Raw genomic sequence first — 27,165 nt, 5'->3', positions numbered from 1 at the left:
ATTGTTCAAATTATAAGCGAGACTTTATAAAGGGGAATGAGGCAAGGTGCCGTATTTATTGATCACATGAGTTAGACATAGAGGTTTGGGCACATCATTCATATAGACGCACACAAAACATTATACACATCATTATACACAGGCATACACGTACACAAAACAACCGTTTCATCCACACATATACCAGATATAGTTACTAGCAATAGTTGTTTAATATCAGCCCAGGGTGGCCAACCAGGGCTTATTGAGTAGATGATGATGATTTGAAGATAACACCTGGAGCAGGGTGAACAGATGCATCTGTGCTCTGGTGAAACAGCAGTAGAGAAAGAGACTCACCCAACTTGGAATTTTCAAAGTGTTCTTTTATAGGAATTAGCATCCTTTGTTTCAGTGCTTTGGGGTTTTTCCATACCTAGCTTCTGTGGTTGCGGTTGTTCTTCTTTTGTTTTCAGCTTTTCTTAGCCTTGGAGTGTTTTTGCTGCCTGTCTGGCAGAATGGGTGCATTCCTTCTCCCCATTATCTTCTTTGTGTCCTAGGCCTAAAAGGGATTCTTCAGCCATTTGTTAATTAGTTTACTGACTGGTAACTTACATATGGCACCTTGTTGCTTACATACACAGTTAAATCTTCTTCTCCCATCTCTATGCCATTCTCTCACCATTCACCCTTTTACACACACTTGTACATAAAGGCTATGCAGAGTTCATTCACTTATGTCAAGCAGAAGGATACAAAATGGAGTTTTCAAGTTGCTTACAGGACAAGATTAACATGGTTGTATTTCACTATTATTACACTCTATGTTAACATCAGCTATGTTAGTTCAGTTCATGCTACAAGTTGATCCAAACTATGAAGGTGAACATGATCATTTGAGATTGTTTCTAATTAGTGGCGTAATAACTATGGGCCTGCTCCCATAAAATTACTCTTCAGAAGGGGATTTTGGACAAGAAAAATGCTTTTGAAACAAGAATGATGATGATCTCATCATATCACAGGAGTCGGGAGCCTGTGTGTGTGGATCACAGAATCTTGAATGAACAGCTAGGTCTATCAGGAATGCAAATGTAATTCGAAGATGGGGAGGAGCTTATATCAACCTTTCCAAGATTGCTTCTGGGGTGTTATGATGGTATGCCTTCCATCTAACACTACCTGCAGCTTTCCCAACTGCAAGTGCAGATCCAGATTTCTTGAAGGGCCTTCTCTGGGTCCAGACCATCAGATGACCTACTTGCTGATACATACAGGCTAATAAAGGAAATAAGTTTGGAAAATCACCTGATAATTCTGGGAAAGAACACTCAAAGTATTCTTTAGCCCATAATATTTTTACTACTAAATGAAATGGAAGTACATTCTACATATTGCATTATACACTAGATAGTTCCTTGTGGATATTTTTTTAAAATGTGATTGGATTTTAAAATAAAGTTTAATGGGAAGGAAAGATGAAACAATTTATTGTAACATTAGTGAGTGGTTGGATAAGCAGCAATGTTGGGAATACTAATGGGAATTGACAGTAAGGGTGCCTATAGATCTGCTTGTTCATGTTCTAATTAAAACGCATCGGAGCAGACTCGATTAAGCTCCAGCATTGCCTCACCATCACGTGTATTAAGCGCCTACACATTTCAAAATGGCCACAGGTGTGCATTAAACCTCGTTGAATGAGCTTTGGATAAAACATCCCACAGCCATTTGTAAATGCACAGAGACTTAATACGCATGACAGGGAGTCATTTTAATTAGAGCCATTGTTCAGGAACCACTCTAATTAAAATGTCTGCTTCTCCCCTCCCCCTCCCTCAGCATGTGTATCTTAGTTATCCTAAGAGTTTTAAAAAATAGGAGTTTAAAGTTAGATTCCTAAATCCATGGCCTTGTTTTTCAGAAGTGCTGAGTACTCAAAAACTTCAGTTAACTTCTATTAGAAGTATGACTTTAAAAATACTGCTTCACCTGTTTTGTTAACTAAATATGCATTTAAGGATCTAATTTTAACAAATGTTTAATTGTTTCTTAAAATCTTTGTGCTTTGTGTATTATAGTATTATATACTATAATACAAGTCCCAACTAGGCAAGACCAAATTTACTATTTCTTCGCTTGTTTTGTGATCATACCCCATGGTGTGTTACAGGTCTGCTAGCATTAGGCTTCTTTTTCGCTGCAGGTTTCAAAATCTGAAAAGAGCACATTAGGTTTTAACAAACAAATGTTAATTAAAACAGAATTTGAGAGAAAACAACTTTCTCTTAATTTTCTTATCATTACTGAATATAGTAATAAATACAAGTACTGTTCCTTTAAATTTTGGAAGATTTTTTTCCCCCACAATTCCCATGATCTTGCCCAATTTTTTTTTAGAGCATTGCTGAATATTTTAGATTGGTAGTCATTTCAGAATTATGTTGTGTGTGCAGCTCTCATTCACTAAATATTAAAGTGATATCTAGCCTAATTTTCTTGCTCTGGTAGATAAACATTATATTGGATGAAGCCGTTATTGACTTTACGCACTGATGAATTACTATTAATAGTATACTTTGCTTTGTAGTTTTGAGGATCAGCACAAGAAATTGAGCCTGTGGATTCACGAAATGGAAGAAAGAATAAACACAGAAGCTTTAGGAGAGGAAAAACAGCACATTTCTGAGAAGAAAAATGAGGTGCAGAAAGTGGAAATGTTTCTGGAAGAACTGCTGGTTGCAAGGTACAATAACACTTGCCACTGATGTTTTACTAGAATTTGTTACTCCTTTCTACAGCTACAGTGAAATTAAAATATCTGAGTAGACTATGTATGCATATGAGAGTGGTGTGCCAGGAGGGGAAGAGTGGGGCTGTACTCTGCAAAAGAAACTATTTACAAGAGCCTCCACCAAAATAGCTCTAAACTTTAAGGCAATTTGGATCTTAATTTTGACTCAGAAACATCTTATTTTGTTGGTAAAGGTGGGCTGCAAAGTACTACAGCACAGTTAACCTCAGCTCTAGCAATATTTTTAAGTAGAGGAATGGTGTTCTTCATTGAAAGTTTGCTTTCTTGTCTTTACCAGTTATGTCATAATATCTAGTTTTGTTAGGATTGCTGGCACTTTCACCCGCATGAAAACCTGTCACGTACTGTCTTCATGGTATCTATCAACTATGAAACTCCCTTGGAACGGGAAGTTAGGTTACAGAGGATGAGGTAATTGCCTTATCTGTAGTTGTGCAAATACTTTATATAACTGTGTCAGAAAAAAACAGAACCGAACAAAAATATTATTCAATTGGATTGCTAAACCTCACAGTATTCAAAAAATGGCACTTACTCTAACTATCTCCCTGGTTCTGCTTTAAGCAAGGTTTTATCTCTCATGACTTCTACAGTGTGCAAGAATAAAAAGGTGGTCTGGTGGTTAGGGCAGTAGCCAAGAACTTGGAAAACTAAGCTATTCTGATGCCTGTGTACTGTGTGACTTTGGACAATTTGATTCAGTTCTCTGAACCTTGGTTCCTCATCTCTAAAAAGAGGATGGGGATGATGATACTTCCCTACCTTACTTGGATATTGCAAAGCTAAATGAATTAAAGATAAGATGGTAAGCATATCAAAGAAATTACACACTGGCTAAGTACAGACAGTCAAAAAGCCTGAGGCTGAATCAATTCAGTCTTTGCAGTTTTAAACTACAGAAATAAACTGAAAAACAACTGGACAAAGACTTACCTTTGGTTCAGAAAATACAGCCATGTGTCTCCAGTGGCTCAGGACAGAAGCCAGAGGTAGGCTTGAGCATGGCTCTCTGGCAAATAGCCAGCATGGGCTGTGTGTTCACTTCCTCTTCCTGATGCCCCTGAGGTCTCTGGGATTTGCAGTCCAGACTCACATCAGAAGGACCCTGCATGGATGCTAATCACTTCTTCCTGCTTCCAGGTGCCTCTGGGATTTGTAGTCCACAGTCATAGCCAGCAATAAATTTGAGCAGGGGAAGGGGTGTTTAATCCCCCTTTCTGGCCCCAGATCTCAGCCTGGGTTTGGCACGGGGGGCCAGTGAGCCAGCTAGGGAGCAGAGGGGCAGGGGCAACCCTGCTTTCTGGAGCAGACAGCACAGCTCAGCCCAGGGCTGCAAAGCGTGCTGAGATGCTGGGAAACTCTAATTTAACTTGAATTAGGAAGGGGTCTGGGACAGATGGGACCAGCTGACCTGTTGATTAGCTCCAAAAAGCCCTAAGTGCTCACTGTTCTGTCTGCCTGTCCCAGTGAAATTAGAGACACACACACACCTCTCAGCATTAGCTAGCATACCACATGCCTAGGGTCCATGTTTCATAGATTTCATAGACATTAGGGCTGGAAGGGACCTCGGGAGATCATCGAGTCCAGCCCCCTGCCCAAAGGGCAGGAAGTCAGCTGGGGTCATAGGATCCCAGCAAGATAAGCATCCAATTTACTCTTGAAGGTGTTCAATGTAGGTGCTTGAACCACCTCTGCTGGCAGACTGTTCCAGACCTTGGGGGCTCGGACAGTAAAGACATTCTTCCTTATGTCCAGCCTGAAACGGTCTTGCAGGAATTTGTGACCGTTCGACCTCGTCATCCCTTGGGGCGCTCTGGTGAACAAACGTTCCCCCAGATCCTGGTGTTCACCCCTGATAAACTTATAGGTGGCCATCAGATCACCCCTGAGCCTGCGCTTTTCCAGGCTAAAGAGTCCCATGGCTCTCAGCCTGTCATCGTAAGATCTGTTTTCCTGACCTCTGATTATGCGCGTGGCTCTCCTCTGGACTCTCTCAAGCTTCTCCAAATCCTTTTTGAATTGTGGAGCCCAAAACTGGATGCAGTACTCCAGCTGCGGCCTCACCAAGGCCGAGTACAAGGGGAGAATGACGTCCCGGGATTTGCTCGAGAAGCATCTATGGATGCAAGCCAGTGTTTTGGTCGCTTTACTAGCCGCAGCATCGCATTGCAGGCTCATGTTCATCTTGTGGTCAATGATGACCCCCAAGTCTCTTTCTTCTGTAGTGCTATCCAACATAGCACTGCTGAGCCTATAAGGGTGCTGCAGGTTTTTCCTCCCAAGGTGGAGAACCTTGCATTTTTCAGGTGTTGAACACCATCAGGTTCTCGTCCGCCCATTTGCTGAGTTTGTCCAGGTCAGCCTGGATCACCCACCTATCTTCTGGCTTGGATGCTTTGCCCCAAAGTTTGGTGTCATCGGCGAACTTGGCCAGTCCACTCCTGACTCCAATGTCCACATCATTAATGAAGATGTTGAACAGTATGGGTCCCAGGACAGAGCCTTGAGGGACCCCACTGGTCACAGAGCACCACGATGAGTGACTGCCATCGATTACAACCCTCTGGGTCCGACCACGGAGCCAGTCTCCCAGCCAGCGGATCATGGTGGAGCCAAGGCCACAACTGGCCAGTTTGGCTAAGAGGTGATCGTGGGATACCAGATTAAAGGCTTTTTTGAAGTCAAGAGATATGACATCAATCTCTTCTCCCTTGTCCAGGTGATAGGTCACCTGGTCATAGAAGGAAACGAGATTGGTCAAACAAGACCTACCCGCAACAAACCCATTGTGGGAGATGGGAGGGATTCCTGCTTGAGCAGCAGAGGATGGGGTAGGACAGGGGGAAGCCAGGCAAACCCTACTGTGCCTGCAGTCTCTGCCAAAGTAGTGGCCAGGGAGCAGAGGGTTGGAGCCAGCTCTGCTGTCTGGAGCAGAGAGCCCTGCCCAGCCCAAAGAACATGCCAGGATACTTCAGGAGTCTGGTTTAACTTAAACCAGGAGGGGGTCTGGGACAGACCTTGCATAAACCAGCTTGACCCAAATCAGTTAAGTCTGAAACAACATTCAACCGGGTTCACCTTAAACTAGTTTCAGCCATTTTGAAACTGGTTTATATGCACTGAACTTTTGTTCTGTTACAGGTTTAAACAAGGTTCTGATGACTTAAACCAGTTTATGTATAACTTCTGTCCCTAGCTAATAAGAGAATCAGCAATTCTAGCAAGTGCTGGATGTCATGCAATCTAAAAATAGAATACAACTAGGTTTCAGTTAGAATGTGCTGACTGTCTCATCTTGAATACTGTAGCCCAAACAGCTGTTCTTAAGAGAATGGAGCTAAGATGTTTCTGTTACTTAAAATCAATATACACTGCTGATATCATGTTTCAGTTTGTTTTGCTCATCTAACATGTGCTGTAACCAAAAGTGACTGAAGCTATACTTGATGATGTTTGTAGTTTTAATTACTTCCTCTCTTCCATGTGACAACAATAAATCAGGTATTTGCTAACATTAATTTTCAATCCCAAATCTTTCTTTTAGAGAATCTTTTCATAAACTTTCCCAGAGAGCACAGGCTTTAAGTGAAGGAGGACAAGGTGCTGGTCAGGAAGTACGTCTAGCTTCTCAACAATTTACCAGCTATCAAAACCTAGTCAAAACTGTCAAGGAGAAATTGCGAACCTCTCAGGTTGCACTCCAGGAGCATCAAGCCTTGGAAGAAGCACTGCAGAGCATGTGGTCCTGGGTGAAAAGTGTCCAAGAGAGACTGGTTTCTGCAGAAAGCACCATTGGCAGCAAAGCCATGTTAGAGAGGCGACTAAATCAAATTCAGGTAAACCACTTCACTGCCAAAGCTATCACTTCAGGAATTAAAATTGCTTGAGAGTTAAATTCATGGACACTGAGAAGTTATTTTTTTCCTTTAACAGTTGTACATCTTGGGTGCTTGACCTATTCATTAGTTGCTGAGAAATGGGTAGTATGTGTACCTTAGGATGCTCCATATGATATGATACTTATTCAACTATACAATTTGTTGCTACAATATTTACGCATAGAAATCGATAGGCATTTTTAAGAAATGGTGGCCCAGGTTAACAAGGGATGCAGAGGGGCATGGTCTACCAGGAATATATAAGCTAAATGGAAATGTTGAATGCTGGTGGGAGAGTCACATTTGGAGTTCCATTTACGTCTGCTGGTTGGTTGGATTTGATGCATTTATTCTTCTTTACCTCACAGGAGATCCTTTTAATGAAAGGTGAAGGTGAAGTGAAGTTGAACATGGCCATTGGCAAAGGTGAACAAGCTCTTAGAAGCAGTAATGAGGAAGGCCAGAAGGTAATACAGACCCAGTTACAAAAACTGAAGGATGTATGGAATGATATCATCAGCACCTCAGTGAGCTTGCAGAGGTAAATTCACTGTGCTTCTGTTCAAATGTAGGGCCAGATTCTCCACCGTGAATACCTTGCACTGCATGTAATGAATGCAGCAATTAATACTTTGCACTGCATGTAATTCCTTTGTTTCATTACAACTGCTTGAGGAGAGAGGTGCTGCTCAAAGCATATAATACTGCCAGAGTCTGGCCTGTAATGAAATGGAATTAAAAAAACCTGGAAATAAGTAGAAAAACCAATGTTTTGAGTTCAGATTTCTGTGCAAGTCAAAAATCATAAAAATATAGGTCTGGAAGAGAATTCAGAGATTATAACTGTGTAGTCAGGCAGTATATCAGGGGTGGGCAAAATGGCAGATCTGGTCGGTTGCCAGACTCCATTTCCCAGTAGCCTCTACTCACCCTACTTCCGGCCAGTTTCCATGGAGACCCTGGGAGTGGTGGGTAGTGACAGCGGGGTCTCCATGGAGACCCCTGCTAGCACCGTCCCACCGCTCCTGGGTCAGAGCCAGGGCAGACCTACAGTCTGCCTTCCTTCTGTACACCCCCTGCCCATGGAGGCCATGCTCACTGCAGGGGTGTTTGGGCAGCAGATCACAACTCTGCCCTGGCCCCGCCTTCCCCCTCTCCCCCAAGAACCTGGGATCTTCCCAGTCCAACCTGCCTGTCGTGCTCCTGGCTGTGGCCCCATCCCAGCCACCCAACCACATGCCCTGTTTGTGTGGGTCCTGCTCCCAGCTGTGGGTGTGGGGCAGATGGGCCAGGGTGCCTGGGCAGCGGGGCTGGGGCTGGTGGCAGCCACCAGAAGAAGCTGCCACTGCAGAGGCTGATGGGAAATGAAATGTGGCTTGGGCTTGATCCAGCCGATAGGCTGGACTTTATCCATTCCTGCAGTAGAGCATGGGTTGTTAACAAGTGGCATGGGCAGCTGCTGTATGGCATGCATGAGCCCCCCTACCCCAGCCCCCTGGCACTCAGTAAAGAGAAGTCCTGTAATAGGGGAGAAGGCTTCAAGGCTCTAGCCCTGTGGAGAAGGGTGGTAGTAGTACTGCAGGAGGTATCAAAGTTCACCAAGGAAAGACAGGTTTAACCTTTCCCTGGCTCTGCAGACACTGCCAAATTAAGGGCTTTAGATCTTTGCTCTCCATATAAAAGAGCGGTAGCAACGTTCTCCTTCATTAATGCCATTAATTAGGACATGGCCTTGAGTTATATGAAAGCAGAGTGAAATCCTAACCCCATTCAAGCCAGAGACAAAAATCCCATTGACTTTATCAGGGCCACTCCTGGGCACAGGGCTGTGGAAAATTTTTGAGGTGGAGAATGTATTTATGGAAGAGTTCACCCCAGTGCATTACATACTATTTCCTGGAAATTAATACAGTATATGCTTTCTTAGTTCTTGAAAAATCGTCACAGTATCTCTTGGAATTTTTTAGTAATTTTTTAGTAATTCAGTTTCAGCGCTCATCTTACACTTTTTTTGTCAGTAGATTGTATTTTCCCTCTACGTGTAGAACATTTTCCCTCTATGTGTAGAACGGCCTGTTATGGTTTGCTAGAGAAGCATTAACATTTGAGACAAACTGCAGTTATAACTTATTTCATGTATTTATAATGGGGGGGGGAAGAGCTACAATAGGCCATAGCAATTTACCTGTGAAATGAAGAATGATTTTTCTTTTATATGTCACTGATAAAGGGCTGTGCAAAATTCTGAAAATTTGTGATAATTTTCAGAATGTATTTTAATAGAATTTCATATTGTAAAGCACTGCTTTTTATGATGCTTTAGCCAAAGAGTTCCACACTAAATAATATTTTCTAGTGGGCCATACTATAGAATCTGCACACTGGTGGGTACACACATATTAGGAATCCCACTGAACCTAATAGTATACCTTATTGTTTTTTTTAGACCAGCAAATTGTTTAACATGTACTATATGTGTCTCTTTATTGTAAGCTGTTTGGAGTCTGTGATTAGCCAATGGAATGACCATCTAGAAAGGAAAAATCAACTGGACCAATGGTTGGAGTCAGTGGATCACAAAGTGGACCAGCCTTTAGAACTGCAGATTGGTCTAAAAGAGAAGTTTTCCCAATTGGACCATTTTCAAGCTATTGTTTCTGAGATAGAGAATCACTCAGGTGACCTAACTCAACTTACTGAAAAAGCCACAGAACTGTATGAGAAAACTGAGGATGATTTTTTTGGAGAAGCAGCTCAAGAGGAACTGAAAACACAGTTTAGTGACATCACAACAGTGGCCAAGGTAAATACCTCATAAAGCTTGTTTATGGGCTAACTTCAATGAATGAGCTTTTGCCCTTGCTTTAGTTATGTTTCAGATAACCAGCATATTTACACATGATCTGTAAAATCAGCGCAGGAAGTAACTAAAGACGACATTCTAAATACCAGTCTGCTTGCAGATTTGAGCTGAAACATCCCAGAGGGCAGCTCAAGCATTCTGTTTTTATAACTGTATTAACATGAAAAGGAATACTGGTGTTGAGTCTTTCTTTGTGTTTTTCTCCGGCTATAAAGATTGAATCTAAAATAAAGTCTAGTTTAATTCACTATGACAAATATTTTGATAAATAAGCCAAAGAGGAAAGCCTCTTTATAGGGCTCTTCCAGGACACTGATGTACAGCCAATCTTTTTTTGGTATTTGGTTAGAAAAAAAAATAGCAATGGTTGTTCTTTAAGCGTTTTTACCAGCCAGCTCCTTGATCAACACTAGCCTTGATGGCAAGAAAGAAGACTAAGGTATGCCTACACCCTCAGAGCTACTGAGAGAATTTGCATCAATAACACAAGCTATAACAGAACGAGACATGAAGGGATTGTCTTTTTTAGGGAATTGGGATATAAAAGTAAAATCTGAGATCCTGCAATAATTGAATCTCAGGTCTCTATGAAATGTATCTTGGGTCATCGAGAAAAGAGAATTATATAAAGAGAACTCTGCTGTTAACTGATACATCATAATGCATAAATAAAATCTAGAAAATACAGAAAACTGAATGTTAGGCTTACAAATTAATAGGGGGCTCTAGCAAATTATTCCTTAGAAACCGTGTCAAATCTAGAATATATTCATATACTTCTCTAGGAAAAGGAGCAAAAAAGATACCATCTAATATCTGATCATGATAGTCATACAGTATCCTCTCTGTTTTTGTTTTTCAGTTCTGAGAGTCAGGGTTTTTTATGATAATTTTGTGTATTGAGGGATCAACCATTATGGTTGTCAGTTATTACTTCAATAAGGTAACTTTGTTGTTAAATATAGTGACATCCATTTGATCAATGTGTAGTGTTTATTCATAGACTCTTTACTTTTATACTGCATGCTCTCAGATCTTCCACACTGAAGATAATAAGTCTTTGAATTTAGTTTTGGATGTGAGAATTCCACATAACTACTTTTACATATTTAGAGGCAAATTGTGCATCAAAATTAACTCACATTTTTGAAAATATAGAAAAGACATTGCATTGCCTCCCAGAGTCATAGCTAACTCATCCATAATTTGTGGGTGTGTGGGGGAAAGAATAAAAGAATTGCAAAAGGATAGTGCCTTTGTCTCTTCAGGCTGGGAAAGAAAGTGTGGTCCACTCTCAAATTCCCCATACATTTTAGTGAGGCAACCTCTCTTTTTAACTAGACCATAGATATCTTTCATGTGGGGGCACAAAGGGGAAGGGGAAGAACAGGCAGAATGTAGTTCTTAACTAGACACAGCTTGTGAAGCAACAATTAGAAAAAATACTCTGAAGTTAGTCCTGCCCTCCAGTGTGTGACACAGTGCTGCATGCTGAAGGGCAGGAAAGATGCAGATGATTTCAGCACACTAATGGATAGGTTTTCCCATGTCTGATAGGAGAAAATGAAGAAGGTGGAAGACATTGTGAAGGACCATTTGCTTTATCTTGATGCTGTGCATGAATTCACAGACTGGCTCCATTCTGCAAAAGAAGAGTTGCACCGCTGGTCAGATACATCTGGAGACACATCAGCCATGCAGAAAAAACTGGCCAAAATTAATGTAAGAAATGTCATCTACAGTGTTTTTATTGATAATTCTATATATGTATACTGAAACAGGCTATAGCCAAAAGTACTGTGAAACTAAAAGATGCTCTTTCCTGTTGTATGTGTGAAAAGTCTGTTGCTTTTGCACCATTTTGGGTGTGCACTTCCTGAAATGCACTCATTTCTCATGTACTACATGCAATAAAATTGAGTTAGGATGGAATCTTTACTGAGCTTAACTGGAAGTTTTCTAGCTGCATATATAGCATTTTGGGCACTTAAACATAGGTAGTGATTCAACTTCCCCTCCACTCAGGACTCATAAGTAGGCATGCCTACATTATGCACCAGTTGGGAATGTATCTGACCATGTGTACATATACCTGTAAGTCATAAAAGAAGGAAAAGGGGCAAGGTTTCCCATGTTTTAGCTTTCCTAGCCAACTGACTAGGGCACTGGACCAGAAAGGAGGAGACAAGGTTTCTAGGCTTCCTTCACCCAGAGGAAATTTGAACCTTTATTTCTCTAACTTCCCAAGGTAGTGCTCTAGCCATCGTGCTATAGGTCAAGGATTATTCACGCCCTTCTCCAACAGGTCTTTTAAAGGAGTGCTATTGCCCCTTGTATTTAATAGTAATGAAATAATATTTATGGAGCATAATGGAATGGGGACACAGAATAAAACCAAAAGGCTGTCCCATTGTGGAGTGGAGGAGAAGTTACCTCAGGATCTGGCAACTTTTCACTAAAAGCAGGCCTAATTAATACAGCTCAGTATGAACCCAGGGTGGAAGTGGCAGTTGTTAGATGCCATTAGATGGTGTATAGGGGTGGAACATATAACAACTGCCACCGTTATGACAATAAATTTTTGGTGTATTGGGTGGGTCCATGGACCATCAGTTACTGACCGCTGTTATAATTGGTTTACTGTCTCCTGGCCATGTATAAATCCCTCATTCGTCTGCCCAGAGGGACAGCTTTAAATGAAGTCCTAAGGCTCTTACTGATCACCATATTTGGAGGCAAGAAGTTTTACCCTATGGTCAAATTGGTACAGGCTGGGCATGTCTACACAAGACATTTACTTCATAATAGACTAATTTAGCTGCACAGTAAACTTCACACATCTACATGTACACCCCTATTAGGATGTAGTAAACAAATTAACTTTGCAGCAGGACAGTACTTGTAAATACTCTGTTTTTTACTCTGCAGCAGCACACACATAGAGGGCACAAGGGTGCTTCAGTGTGGGGGCTGCCTGCCAGCTGGCCCTATACTGAAGCACCCACAGGCCCCAATCAGTCCCTCCACAGCACTTTGAGCCAAGGGGAGCAGCCCTGGGCTGGCAGCCTGACCTTCAGGCCACCTGCCAACCAGAGCTGCTCCAACCTGGTTCAACATGCTGCAGTCCCAGGTGCCCATGAAGACATGGTGCCTGGCAGCAAAAAGTTCTGGAGCAATAAGCTCCAGAGTTTTAATTGCACATATAGACATGCCCATTCCATGGGTTTTTGCTTGTCTTTGTGGCAGCATGTTCCCTGGATCTACTGAGCATATTTTAACAACCTTTGCTGCAGCAGCAGGATATTGGCCACGTTGGTCCCCCTGCTTTACCTATGGCAGATTAAGTTGTTATGTCTTGTAGTTTTGTCAGTGTTGACTGGACAGTTTTGCTAATAGTTTAGACAATGCATTTGAATAGGATAGTTTGAGTAGGGATAATCCTGCCTCAGGCTGGGGGATGGGGGCAGTGGTCAACTGGATGACTCTGGAGGTCCCTTTTGGCCCTATTTCTCTGTGATTTTGTGAATAAGAGGAACGTAGAAGTCCAATGTTTTGCTTCCTGGGTGAGTACTCTAATCACTTGGTTGCTGGGCCTAAAACATAGTGAGGGGACACCTACCCCACCAGAGTTTATCATCTGTTCTTCATGGATTTCTGGCCAGCTGTGTTTTTAGGACTTAAACACAGGTATAAGTCCATAACAGACATACATAACTGGGTAGCTGCTGAGCCGGTGTGCAGGCTATTCCACATGGTCAATGTATGTATGGATGTTTAGTGCAGGGGATACCGAAACTGTAACTGCAGTTAAGTGCCCAAAAGGCCATTTACATTGCTAGAAAACTGCCACTGAGATGCCCCAAGGGAAGTAGAAGTCTACCCTTAGGTTGTAGTTATTTTCACATGACTTTCCCTCCAGAAGTTCTGCTGGCAGACAGTAGCCACCAGCCCAGTCACCAAAGCTTATACTGCATGGTTTCATGTGCCTCTCACAATAACTATGCTGGTCGAGCACATTGTGTGTTCTGGGGTGGCATCTGGCTGAATGACAAAAGGTATAGGAATGTCTTCACGTGTCTTCTACCAGCCACTAGGCATCAGCAGAAATCTTGCTACAGTCAGCAGAGAGAGAGTGCAGCTCTTTTGGTAGATTGGAGGGTTCTGCCTCTGAACCAGAAGTTAGATTGTAAAGGCTTTCAAAGTTTTCAAGGCAAAACGAATTCTAACAGACAAAATATGTAGAGCAAATTAGGCCTTAGGGTCAACCTGACCTACACCTGGAATGGTATGGAGCTTGTTACTCCTATGGGATCTAAGTGTATTTTGCTTTAGAGAGACAAGATGTACTCCTTTAACTCCATCTCACAACTGTCCTACTCAGCTCTTCAGAGCTCGGTGGAGAGGTGGGAAGATAATGACCTTTATTCTTTTCTTTGCCCCATCCTAACCCATCCGGGCAATGTCTACTTTGGAGGTACAAATTGAAAACAATCACCACACTTATTCCAGCACAGGAGAATGCAGGAGTACCTAGCACCCGCTTTTCACACTTCTTTGTGGACAAGGCTACATAAAATGTTTACTGAGCAGCTACCAGATTATGTCTGCAGTAAATGTCTCATCAGTCATGTACAAGTGTGACCCTATTTGGCCTCAGTAAAGTAATAAAACGCCGCAGTAAATTTACAAATACTGTCCTGTGGCAGAGTTTTTTACTGTGCAGCAATGCATGTGTAGATGCTGATGGGGCTGGCTGGGACATGAGGGTGCTTCACTGTGGGGGCTGTCTGCTAGCTAGCCCCACATTGGAGCACTCTCGTGCCCCAGCCAGCCCCTCTGCAGTACACTGAGTCAGGTCAGAACAGCCCTGAGCTGGCAGGCTGGTTCCCCGGGCATCCTGACAGCTGGAGCTGCTCTCATCCAGCTCAACATGCTGCAGTCCCAGGTGCACAAGTAAATGTGGCCAGGAGCAATCAACTCTGGGGCAGTACGACCCATAGTGTATTGTTCCACATTAATATACATGTGTAGACATGCTCAGTATTTGCAGCCGTCAGATGTTTGTTACTATCTAGGTGTTTCCCATATTTACCCAAATATAAGACAACCTGGAATTTAAGGTGATCCCCAGTAATTAGCTTCTATATATGGAAAATTTATAAATTTGTTATAATTTTCTAGGTATAGAATCTGAGTTACAGAATTTCTCAACTGAATAGGCTTAGCCTCTTTAGTCTCTCCTTATGAAAGCCTTTTCATACCACTAATTATCCCTGATGTCCTTCTGTCTACATTTTCTTGTTCTTAGTCTTTCTGAGGTACAGAGACCAAAACTGGGCACAAGGTGTGGACACACCATTCATTTATAAAGGGGCATGATGAAACTTTCAGTTTTGTTTACAATTCTGTTCTTAATAATCCCTAATATTTTGTTTGATTTTTTGATGGCTGCTGAGCCCTGAGCTAATGTTTTTAGTGATCTGTCCACCACATCTCCCAGATCTCTTTCCTGTGTGGTAATAGCTAATATAGAGCCCATCATAGTGTATGTATAGTGTGAGTTATTTCACATAAAGGGATACTCATTAAAATACATTTTCTATAATTAAAATGATGCTAAAAGCAGCATGTGCTCAGTAATGGAAACCACCTATGAAGCTGATGTGCACATCATTTTATACTCCTCATGGGTGCATCATTTTATACTTTTCTGAATTGTATTGCATCTGCCATTTAGTTGCCTATTTTTGCTACATCCTTCTGCAATTCTTCACAGTCCACCTTGGTCTTTACCACTTTGAAATATTTTGTGCCATCTGCAAATCTGACCACCTTGTTAACCAACCCCTTTTCCAGCTCATTTATGAATATATATTAAACAGCACTGGTCCTAACACAGATCCCACCGCTCGCTTCCGTCCATCCTGAAAACTGATGATTTATATTCACTCTTTGCTTCCTGTCTTTTAAGCCACTTTTGAATCCAGAAGTAGCTATTCCCCATACAGAGTACCCTTCCTGCACATTTCTTGTTGCATCTCCTTAACTACCATTCCATGTTTGTGGGGTTTTTCTTCTTAATATAAGCAAACGTTCTTGTGTTGTCCAAAAAAAAAAAAAAGATCCCCCCAGCTTCTAAAAGTGTCTCCTAGTTTCAGTCACACTTTGATCTATTTAAAGTATTGCTCCTGCTTTGTAGATTTCATTTTATTGCTACCTTTCTCTCTCATTTTTCTGTGGCCTGGGTATTGTGCAAATGTTTTTGGTTTTTTTTTGTTGAAACTATTTCTCTGTTCACTATGAAACACTGACTTGAACTTCCCAGTTCAATGCCGCCCTCCATTTGTAAGTGTTCAGGCTTCCAGCTGTAGTGAATCAGAGCACTTTTGGTTACCATGGTAATATTCCATTGCAGGAGCTGATAGATTCCAGACAGATTGGTGCGAGCCGCCTAAACAGGGTTGAGACGCTGGCTCCTGCCGTGAAACAGAACACAACTGCCAGTGGGTGTGAACTCATAGACGCAGAGATGCAGGCCCTGCAGTCCGACTGGAAGCAGTGGGAAGAAAGCATATTCCAAACCCGAAACAGCCTAGAGGATCTTGTTAGCCAAATGGCCCTGTCGGAGCAGGAGTTCACAGCCCAAGTTGCTCAGCTGGAAGAGGCCCTGCAACAGTTCAGTGCACTTCTCACAGCCTGGTCTCAAAACTTGACCCCTCTGGAGAGCAAGCACACGGATCAAGAAATAGTCGAATGCTGGCACAAAGAAAAAGTAAGGGCACTTTCTGTTTCTTCAGCATTGTTGTTGTTGTATAAATGCCAATAAAAGAAAAGTTGTTACGACCACGTGACTGGAATCCTCAGGCACAGGAAAATGAGGCAGCTTTGAAATGTATTTCTAAAAATACATCTGTAAAACTCAAAGCTGAAAACTCTAGTACAGTCTTTGTAAACTTTGTTTTTTCATAAAGCCAATCACAGTGCAGTGTTTATATGAAAATGTTTCTCTTTGGCCTTCATTCTGCAAGATTCAGCTTCCCGAAGGCTCAGAACAGAGCCTCTAAGCAGAAGCAGGACACAACACATACCAGCTTTGCACTTTCCTTCCAGTTCTCTCAGTATTTGAGGCCATAACTGAATCTGATCGCAGGGAGTGAAAGTTGCATGTGGCATGTTTCTGAAAACCATCGTTTGCTTTCTTTATTCATTTCATCCATACTTTTGCCAGTTCATTCTGCCCTTTTCTCAGAATAGTTTTCCATTGGACTTTAGAACATGTACCATATGGGTTTGAGAAATGGGTTTAGAAACCCTTAGGCTACTGTCATTTGTTAACCATCCCTGCGACGACTCAACAGTGCCTAGAGGTAGAGAGGTACACTTAAAATACTCTCTCCTTTTCGCTTGGCTCCTTGGCAGAATATGTACATCAGACAACCAAAGATCCCAGTGTCGTCACAACTATGAAAGCACTAGCCAATTGCCTGCCAAGAACGACTGGGGGAGGTGGGGGGCTGAGATGGAGTGCGTCACCTAATGCCCCATGCTGCCGCTGTTCTGCCACTTGCAGGGAGTGGGGTGGGGGAGCTGCGGCGAGCACTGCTGCCCTCGGCTCCCTCACCTTCTGTCCGGTCCTCAATGTGGCTTCAGAATCATGGTGGCACTCCCCCACGCTTGGAGCACTCTGATTAGCTGTTTCCGTCAGCCAGTCAGAGTGCGAATAAAGCATTACAGACAGACAGACAGACGTAGGCTTTTATAATATTAGAATGGGTACCCCTAAAAGTTTCAAGAGCAGCAATGCTATTTCTGCTAGCATTCCTCTGAGGCAGTTGCTAGAGACTAAGAGAGCCAACTCCCGGATTGATTTGCTACAACATTGTAAAACTCCCACGGGTGTGCTTCTTTCAAACTGAGATTGTAAATCTCCTTCTCCAGCTTCCCTTCCAGGCTATTTCTATGGGTTCCTCTTTCACAGGATTTCCTATCTGAAACATCTGATTTACAGTATCAGCATACAGAATGTCAGTACAGAACAACAGGATTAATGAGGGCACAATGCCAGCACAGCTGTTTTTTGGTATAAATAAGCAGCATTCCTATTGGCTATGTTTTTTTAATTCCTGTTTTAATATTGTAGTGTTACCTACACATATACAATAGTTGCCAACGATTTCATAATTAAAAACAAAAACTAAGTTCATTGTAAGAAGTTTTTAAAATTTGCTTTAGTTGTTACTATTTTAATGTACAGCACCTGAAGTTGAATGTAATGTTACTGTAATTTGCTTGGGCCTGAATTCTGTTTTACCTATTGAGTGCAAAAATGGGCTTAAGTGCCTAAATCCACATATGTGTCTATTTCTGTAGAAGTGTCCACTTCTGTCCCCCTGCTATTTAGTGATGCAATCCTTTAGTAACCTGTGGAATTCAGAGAAAACTGAAGTTTTATTATTTATGCCCCTACCTGTAATCTAATTTATAGCTAACAGCAGAAAACTATTAAAATATGAGTGTCATAAAAATAGTTACTGAATATCTGTCCAATTTTGGACATAAAAGGACAGTTCTATAGTGACAATAAAAGAGACCCAAGGAAAAGTAGTAACATCTCTCCCAACAATACAGTTGGTCCAATAAATGATATTACCAAACAAACCTTGTTCTTTTCAAAGTGTGCAGCAGCATTGTTTCTATTGTCTTACATTCCATCATCAAGAGTGCTTAGCTTACAAATATGAAATGTTTATGAAAAGGGCTTGTTAGCTTATTTTGGTATCCCCAAATCAAGCTGGATTCTTGTTGGTTTATGCAACATAACAACAGTAAAAAAGACCCTGAGCTTAGAATTTAGCAAATAATTCTACTGAGGATGTGTGGCCCAGTATCAAATCCATCTCTCTGCTCACTCTGCCAGTACTGTATCTGCAGACGAGTCTGTAGATAAATGCATTTACGTGGTATATGTAAATAATAACTGCACTTTGAAAGAAAGACCAACTTTCTGCCAGCCTGTGTAGTATACTATCAAAACTGTTATGTAGTTGTGGTGGTATTAGGCTATTTGAAAATGAAGATCTATGTTGCAAACATTTATTTTAAGCACAATGAATTTGTAATAAATGTCCCCTTTTCAAAAGACCTGATGGTGTCCCAGAATGGAAATTCCTGATCTTTAGAATATGCTATTGTCAAAGCCAGATAATATCCTATAGATATCTTAGTGTAGTAAGTTAAACTAAAATAAAGACACAACTGTATAAAAAATCCCTACACTGTCATGATTGTGGGGTTAGCCAGACCTCTCTCCCCTTTCTGGTTTCTCTAAGTGCTCCCCCCACAGATTACAGGCTTCTTGCCCTTACTTGTGTTGGGAAGTATACAGTTCTTCCACACTTTGATTCTGATATAGCTGTAGAATTCATTGTATGCTCACCATTTAGCACATTAAAGGTCTGACTCTGGAATTTCTGTACAGTTCTTTCAGTAACTGATTACCGATATAGTGACGGCATATTCTTTCTAAAACAGAAGTTTTTACTTAGCAATCTGAAAAAAGCATTAAAAAAAAAAGTCAAATAGTCTTCATGTCCATTATATCCCATCTAACATAACACTTCACTACAATCTAAGTAGGTTTTTCTCTTTAGTTACAGAGAGGATAGATTTATATTCTTCCAGCTAGCTTTGAGTGTCCTATGAATACGAATGCAGAGGGGTGTCACTCAAGGACCCTCTTCACTGATGGGTGCACCTTAAATATCCCTATTAGTTCAATCTGACCTTCCTGTTTAAACTAATTTGACACTTCAGCGTATGGTCAAACTACATCCTGTAAGTCTTCTCTCACCACCTCTTGGCAATCCATTCAAGCTCTCTGTGTTGTAATCACTGATTCTGTGACAGTAGTTTAAAAGTGATGTTGTAACTGTAATGGTCTAAAAATTATGTGAGAGGCAACGGCTTACTAGGGTGATACCTTTATTAAACCAATTATGTAGCTGATCTAAAAAAGTTAGGCCAATTTGTCTAACTTTATTCTGTGACTACATTTGACCTAGGCTGAAACTGTTTTAGAAGACTAATGTATAAATTGCATTTCAGGATACAAATCAATTCTTAAATTCTTAAAAATAATTCTTACTAAGTAATAAGTATTCATTGTTGAGGTGTGGTAGCACCAGAGGCACAAATCTCTTATCATTGCAGCTTTTTTATTTTTGATTTGAGGAATTAAGGTAGCTAGACCTGAAGCCAATTACACCCTCTCCCATGTGCTGTTGGCTACAGAAATTAGCATGCCTTATCTATGGTACTTTACTAAGCTGCTAGGCTTGGGCTGGCCTTTGAATTTTTTGCCCTACACTCTTCAAGCATGCTTTTTAAATTTATATACGTAAATTAAATAGCATTGTTTTTATTCCCTCATTGTCATTCCCTCCCTTTGTAGTAACCATGCAGTCTTACTTCAGTACAGCACAAATGCTGTCAGGTGTGCTTAATTTAAATTTGTCAACAACAATTTAAGTTCTCTTCACACTTTTCTTTCCACCACCAACAGGAAACACTTGATGCTCTGACAAAGGCAGAACATATGACAGATGAGATCAAGACTCAATTAAATGACCTTTGCAGATTTTCCATGGATTTGAGTGCCTACTCTGTAAAAGTTTCTGGGTTAATTAAGGAATATAACAGGTAATCTTCCATTTTGTATATAAGCTAAGAAAGAATGTCTGTCTTCAGGCCAGATCAATTCCATCTATTAGGTATGTAAATGGACTTGGGTACCTAAGTGCAATTCTTTTTCCATCCTGCTGAAGTCCCTGAAAAACAGTTAATGCAAAAGATGGGTGTGTCTTCGTCCTGCCTGCTTTTTATGTGACTCAGTCTTATGGGCAAGTGATAGAGTATTATAAAAGTAGATGTATAATTGGATTTTTAGGATTCAACCAGGACTGGTAGGTAGAATCAAATCCAGGCCTTTGTGTTTATAGAATAAAAACTTTATGAAATTCTAAATTAGAAATTTGCACATGAAAAATGGGTTGATTACTTACTACCTTGAACTTGATACCAATCCAGTACATGAAACTGCCCATTTGTTGTGGGGGTTTTTTTTAAACTACAGTGAGTCCCAAGACATATCAGAGTAGAGGGTGCTGCATAGCTATCCTACTCTACCAGGATCTATGGGAAGGCAGACTGAATCACAATTCCTCTTCTGCATTTTCCCTTACTCTTAGATAAAAGGAAGTTAAAACAGCACTTTCAAGTGTGTATCTTACTTTCCCTTCTCATTTCATCCATATGCTGCTGACTGATCTATTGAAATGGTAGAACCAGGGTGCTCCTTACTCTCTTTATCTCCCTGTCAGTTCCCTGGCTATTTGTTTTTGGAGGGAGAGGCATGTGATCCAAACAGGATCCAAAACTTCCTGTTTGCTCTGTAGGAGAGGGGCCTCTCTTTCAGTAAAGGTCATGTAAAATGGGTCGCCAACCCACAGCATGGGTGCCACAACTTAGGGAGCCTCTGCATGTGGCATGCAGCACAAAAGCTCATAGGGCAGGAAGCAGAAAGCAAAGCAGCAAAATAAGCAGGGAGCACAGGGGAGGAAGCAGAAAATAGAGCGGCAGATCGGGTTGAGATTACGGGGCAGAAAGCAGAGCACCAGATGGGGCAGGGAAAGAAATTTGGAGTGGCATGGGGCGGGGGCATGCATGCAGGACTAGTAAGTTGCATGCCTGCCAAAAAGTTTGGTCCTCAGTGATGTAAAATATGAGCACAGTACATCCTTAAAAAATTCTGTGGTTATATTTAGTCTCAAAGGACTTGAGTCCTGGTTTAGTTTCTGTAGAAATGTCTGTTTCAACATATTTCACTGAATCCCCTCTTTTTTCCTGCTTTAATTTGACTCTGTAATATGACCCTCAGCATCTCTCTGCAAGCTTCAAAGGGCTGTCAGAATAAAGAACAGGTCTTGCAGCAGAGATTCCGGACAGCTTTCAGAGACTTCCAGCAGTGGCTGGTCAGTGCAAAAATCACTACAGCCAAATGTTTTGATGTGCCTCAGAATATCCATGAAGCATCAACAAATCTACAAAAAATACAGGTAATTGTACCGCAGTTGGGTATTAATTTAACATGGAGGCAGTCATATTAAAACCTACTTAATACTGAATTTTGTTTACCTACTGTTTTTGGTTTGCTATTATTACAGTAAAAGCGAAGAAGATTATAACTAAAAGGCACTAAACAAATAGAGTTTTCTGTTTGTCCAGTTTGTTTGCTCTGTGTATGTGACAACATATTTTGTATATTGTCTGTTTCACAGCTTTCCCGATTATGGTAACTTTTCCCTGTTTGTTTTGGTCTTTTGCACAAAGTAGAAATCCATATTTTATATAAAATAATATTCCTGTTAATCCATAAAAATCAGAAGGTGATGGGTTTTAGGATTAGGGCATGGAACCAGAAATTAAGTCAATGTAATTTGCAATTTTTTAGTAATGTTTAAGAACATTAGAGGTACCATACTGGGTCAGGTCAAAGGTCAGTCTAGCCCAGTACTCTATGACTCACAGTGGCACAGGGTAGATACTAAGGGCAAGAATACCTATGCAGGGCCTATCCATAGTGAGCTGTTCCCTACCTGTCTTTCCTTACAGCTTCTAGCTGTAATGATACAGGCACGTCTTAGATGGAACTTGAAATCTCAGTCCTGGTTGAGAATCACCATTGTGTTGCCTCATCTTAAATCAGTGATTCTTATCTGGGGTGCTGCCTTGTTGACAGCCAAGTAAGTCTACATGAAACAGGACAGCCCACTCTCGCAGCAGCATTTCACAGTTCATCTCCCTTCCCTCCAGTACTCTTTCCAGAAACAGAAGCACATGGGACAAGTTCCACTTGCCTCATGAGCCTCTGTTTCTGCGAAGAGCATGGGGGATTGGACCAGGAAGGGCTGCAGCAGGACCAGGCACTCCTGCCTGTTTTAGGTTTGTCAAGGTGCACGGGGCAGTTCTACCTGGCAGCAGTGGTGCCCATGCTACAGCACCTCTGAAAGGGTCTCATGGCTCTCCAGGGTACTGCAGCACCACAGTTGAAAGCCACTGAATTAAGTAGATACTGAAGACTACAGCTGGTCAAATGAAGTGTAATTATTGAAATAATTAAAATTATTACTTAAATAATTATTATTGAACTATTATTTTTTGACAAAAGGAGCTGTGACATACCTCTCCATGAGGAGAGGGTAGCAGGCGGGGGAAGGGGGAATGGGAGCAGCTTGGGGCTGGGAAGGTGGAAAAGGTGGTGGAAGTCTTCCTGTTGGGGAACTGAATCCCAATCTCCCACATGACAGGTGGGGTGGGGATATGGATCACTATACTAACTGACCACTAAGTGGCCACTATACTTCTATATTTTATGCAAGAGATATTTCTTCAGTAGCAGAATAACCCAGAACATCCTGCCTGGATATAAGTTTACTACTCCCTCAGAGCATTGAGCACCCACTGAATTACTAATATTACTTCTTATAGTACTTTGTTTTCAGAGAGGCATTCTCTCCAAATAAAGGGCATCTCATTTTATGTGCTCTCACATACTCCTAACCTGTTAGTATCCACTTTGTTTAAGCTTGACGCCTCCTGTCTATTTGGTTTTATTTCTAAAGCACCTAATTTTTACTAATTAAAAAATGGAATGTAAAGGTCAATTAATGTGATAATGTGCAAAAAGAACTTCCACTGTCAATAATTATTTTTTCCCTCTAGGAATTCTTATCTGAAAGTGAAAATGGCCAATATAAGCTAAATATGCTAGTATCCAAAGGAGAGCTTTTGAGTACTATTCTGCACAAAGAAAAGACTAAAGTTATCCAGGAAAAAGTCATTACTGCTAAAGAAGACTGGAAAAATTTTATCACCACCCTACACCAGAAGGAATCTGCTTTAGAGGTATAGAACAAGTCAAAAAACAAGCAGATCGATGAGAAATGGGTTTTTTTGCCTGTTCTTTCTAATCAATATGTCTTGATAGATCTTGTTCTTTACATTTCTTCTTACAGGGTAGAGAACTACAGACTAACTACAAAATACCCCTAGTTTAACACAGTTTGTAAATAGCTACATTCAGCAGGTCTTATTCTTCTGCCCTTATTCATATTAGGTAATTCCTTACCTGTGTCATCTTATTGGTTTAAATGGGGCATCTTGCATAGAAAGGAACTACTCAGTGGGTGTGTCTACATGCACATTAAGGTGGTTTTGGTAATGCATATTAAATTTAGTACCTCCAATGTCAGGTACTAAAGCAATGAGCTTTAGGCTGCCTTAATGATCAGTAATGAATAGGCACGTTTTTTAAGTGAAGCTTAATGAGCAGTAGCCTATTTCACTGCACATTAGCTTTATCACACCATTTTTTACGCTTTAATACACAGCAAAATAGGCTACTGTGCATTAAAGCTCAAGTGTAGGTGCACCCAGTGGGACTAAAGATGGTAGAATCTGTCCCACGTTCACCAGCTTTTGCATCATCAGATATAAAATAGTTAAGGTGCATGACAAGATACTGTTGTTTTTTTCACAGAACTTCATTTAAGATAAGACCCTGATAGCCTTATAGTTTCATTGATGTTTATAGGATAGCCCAAATATGAAAGTGCTAGTAAACATGAGTAAGACTGGCTTGTCATGCATGTCCCAGTCCAGATCTTAAGATAAGATCTAAGATCTTAAGATTTAAATACGACTTACCAGATGTCTACATGTGCATATTAATGCAAAACAATGCTTATTGCTATGAAATTTATTGCTCAGGGCACACCATTGGCCAGTGCACCTGGGACTGCAGCACGTTGAGTCAAGTTGCAGCCCCTAGGGCTGCTTCTCCCCAGTATAATGTGCTGCAGAGGAGCTGGCTGGGGCATGAGGCTGTGTTATCATAGGCCTATCCAGCAGGCAGCCCCCACACTGAAACACCCTCATGCCCTAGCCAGTCAGGGCAAGGTCTACTTGTGCACTGCTCCAGACTAAAAAACTCTGTAGCAGGGTAGTACTTGTATTTACAAGTACTGCAGCATTTCATGGTTCTTACAAGTACTATTCTGCTGCAGAGTAAATTAATTTACTTTAGTCTAATAGGGGCACATGTATAGATTAGGTTAGTGTACTGCACAGTAAATGTCTCATGTAGATGTGCCCACCCACACAAATCTTTTAGTTATAGTTATTATGTTTTCAAGAGGTCAAATTTAACATGTATAGAACATGATTTGTTTACAATCTTTCACTTTATTGTACTGTCTGGCCCCCTATCTTGGGAGGGCTGAGTATGCCACTTGGGGCTCTTCAATCAATAATGTACCTGAGTGGATGGCCTAAATGATCTTGTCCCACCTAGCTGTTTCCACTACCCTCTCAAAAATGTCGATGAAGGCTACCAGATCATCATCCTTCATCTTCTTCAGGGAATCCTTAAAACTGGCTTCCGCCCTCCCTTCTGCAGCTTATAGGTGCTGCGCAGAGAGGGAGAGCCTCTCAAAGAACACTTGTTGTTATGCCAGCAAAGTCATTTGTTCCTCTGCTTGTTATTGCTACTGCTGTACTACTTGGGCTATTCAATTCTGCACCCGTTAATTTGCCTCTTGCTGTTGGGCCAAGAGCTGTAGCACTTTGTCTGCCTCCATTTTGTACCCTTCAGTCCACTAGGAACCCCTCTTACTCCCGTCTCGGTGAGGAAGCCTGCTAAGAAATGCATTCCTGGCCAATGTACCATTATGACAGGATGTACCAAAGGGCTGCCGTGGCACCCCCAATGGCTGCCTTTGTTCTGACCAGCCTTTGCTCCTGCCTTTCAGGGTCATCCCCTGAGATCTTTCCTGCCACTCCTTGATGTTGATAATGGGGAAGGGAGGCTGCTTTTAGAAGCTGGCAAACTCCTGGTGCTTTTTCTACTCCCCTATTTCTACTCCATGGGCTCACACTGCTCTGCTTAACTTGGAATTCAGACTCTAACCGCCAAAGTGCCTCTCTCTCTTTCTGCCGGGACTAACACTGGGTCCCTCTGACCCCAGCCCTCGCCCAGTCTTCAATCTGTTTGACCTCAGCCCAAGTCCACTGAGTCAGGCCCTGGCTCTTTGGGCCTCACCTTCACAGTGGAGGATGCCTGCCAGTTACCCCATTTGTGGTCTCCGCCTCTACAGCTACTCTCAGTCCTCCGGTTATTCAACAAACATAAACAAATATACATCATGAGAACTGAAATACAAGCAACCTACTTCCACAAAGTTCTCCCCGCTGTCTGTCAACATCTTATCACAAACTATAATTCTGCTCTCACCCTTGTGGGTAGCTTGGGTGCCCCTGAGCACTGCTTTCTGCAGTTAGCCTCCCTGGGGGAGCGCTTCTCCCTGAAGTGTGTAGGGTCTGAGTGCCCATTCTGGTTCAGGCCCTGGGCTTATATACCTGAAAGCTATTCCCCCTTTCTGCCATGTGCCTTTCCCAGGCCTGCTTAGGGGTTTTACCACCTTAATTAAGGGCCAGCCTGCAGTCCTTTAGCTTAGCCCGCTGCATCCTGTTAAAGGGATAGGGGTCCCCTGACCCCCTGTTACATTCCCCTCTTTTCTTCTTCCATTGTGCCCGAGTAACAGGGTTTGGGTTTCCTGTTACACAGGCCTATAACTTCATGTTGGAGCAGACTAACTTTTAGGGCAGCTTTAAGTTGCATTGATGGATAATGCAGAAGTACTTTCAGCTTGATCTTCAGCTGGTATAAGTCAGCACTGAAGGCAATGGCTTTACCTAACTTTTTCCCAGGATGAGAAGATGTCATAAGGAACTAATTTTGCTCAGATACCCATTTTCTGTCCTACATTCTATATCTCTAATCCTGAAATTTCATTGAAATTATGATGTGCATAAAAAGAAAAGAAAATTAGTTTGAAAAATCCAGGGAAAAACAGAAGGACTGGAATTCTGCTGGACAGAGCTTCTGTTCAATGTTGATTGTTTCTGATATTCTTCCATGAACCGGTGGAATGACTTGGAAGAAATAAATATGTAGTCAGAAAAGGCTTTCTAAAACACATAGAAGGTTTTACAAGCAAACAAAAATAATCCTCAGAATGGGAGTGAAGCCAGTTGTCTGACCCCTTAGTATGAAGACCTCCATTTCTAAATCGTTCTCCAGACAGTTTCCTAAAAAGTTAATCTTGTACCTTTAGCCAAGCATCTGGGCAAGGTTGAGAGAGAAGCTGACCTGAAGTGAGCTCCTCAATCAGTGGAGTCCTGATAATGCCTCAGCATTTTGTTATATTATCCCTGTATGTTTGGGAATAGGTTGTGTGAAATAGTTACATCAAACATAGGTTTCATGCATGCTTTACATTTGCATATTCATTTTTCTTTGCAGAACTTAAAGATCCAGATGAAGGACTTTGAAGCAAGTGCTGAGCCTCTCCAGGACTGGCTGAGCACAACCGAGAAGACAGTGCAGGATAGTAGTGGTCGACTCCATGATCTCCCTGCAAAGAGGCGAGAGCAACAAAAATTACAGGTGATGAGCATCTATAAACCCCTCTTTCCTGGGGTTAGAAATGCCTAATACATTTCTGCTTTCT

The 27,165-nt window shown here is 41.6% G+C and overlaps 1 protein-coding gene across 1 annotated transcript in view; it reads left to right on the top strand.

The window, feature by feature from the left end:
- Nucleotides 1-27,165, top strand: part of SYNE1 (spectrin repeat containing nuclear envelope protein 1) — a 515,591-nt gene that overhangs the window by 253,440 nt on the left and 234,986 nt on the right. The window contains exons 48-57 of the mRNA XM_090041573.1: nt 2,570-2,725; nt 6,342-6,633; nt 7,044-7,216; nt 9,169-9,478; nt 11,096-11,260; nt 15,954-16,310; nt 20,100-20,236; nt 21,474-21,651; nt 23,318-23,500; nt 26,958-27,101. Of these exons, the coding sequence (XP_089897699.1) occupies nt 2,570-2,725; nt 6,342-6,633; nt 7,044-7,216; nt 9,169-9,478; nt 11,096-11,260; nt 15,954-16,310; nt 20,100-20,236; nt 21,474-21,651; nt 23,318-23,500; nt 26,958-27,101 (2,095 nt within the window). The remainder of the gene's footprint in view (nt 1-2,569; nt 2,726-6,341; nt 6,634-7,043; nt 7,217-9,168; nt 9,479-11,095; nt 11,261-15,953; nt 16,311-20,099; nt 20,237-21,473; nt 21,652-23,317; nt 23,501-26,957; nt 27,102-27,165) is intronic.

The sequence above is a fragment of the Crocodylus siamensis genome, chromosome 1 (genome assembly GCF_052110815.1).
Source record: "Crocodylus siamensis isolate JL-2025a chromosome 1, ASM5211081v1, whole genome shotgun sequence".
In the NCBI taxonomy this organism is placed as follows: Eukaryota; Metazoa; Chordata; order Crocodylia; family Crocodylidae; genus Crocodylus; species Crocodylus siamensis.
This window is presented reverse-complemented; position numbering and strand designations above follow the sequence as displayed.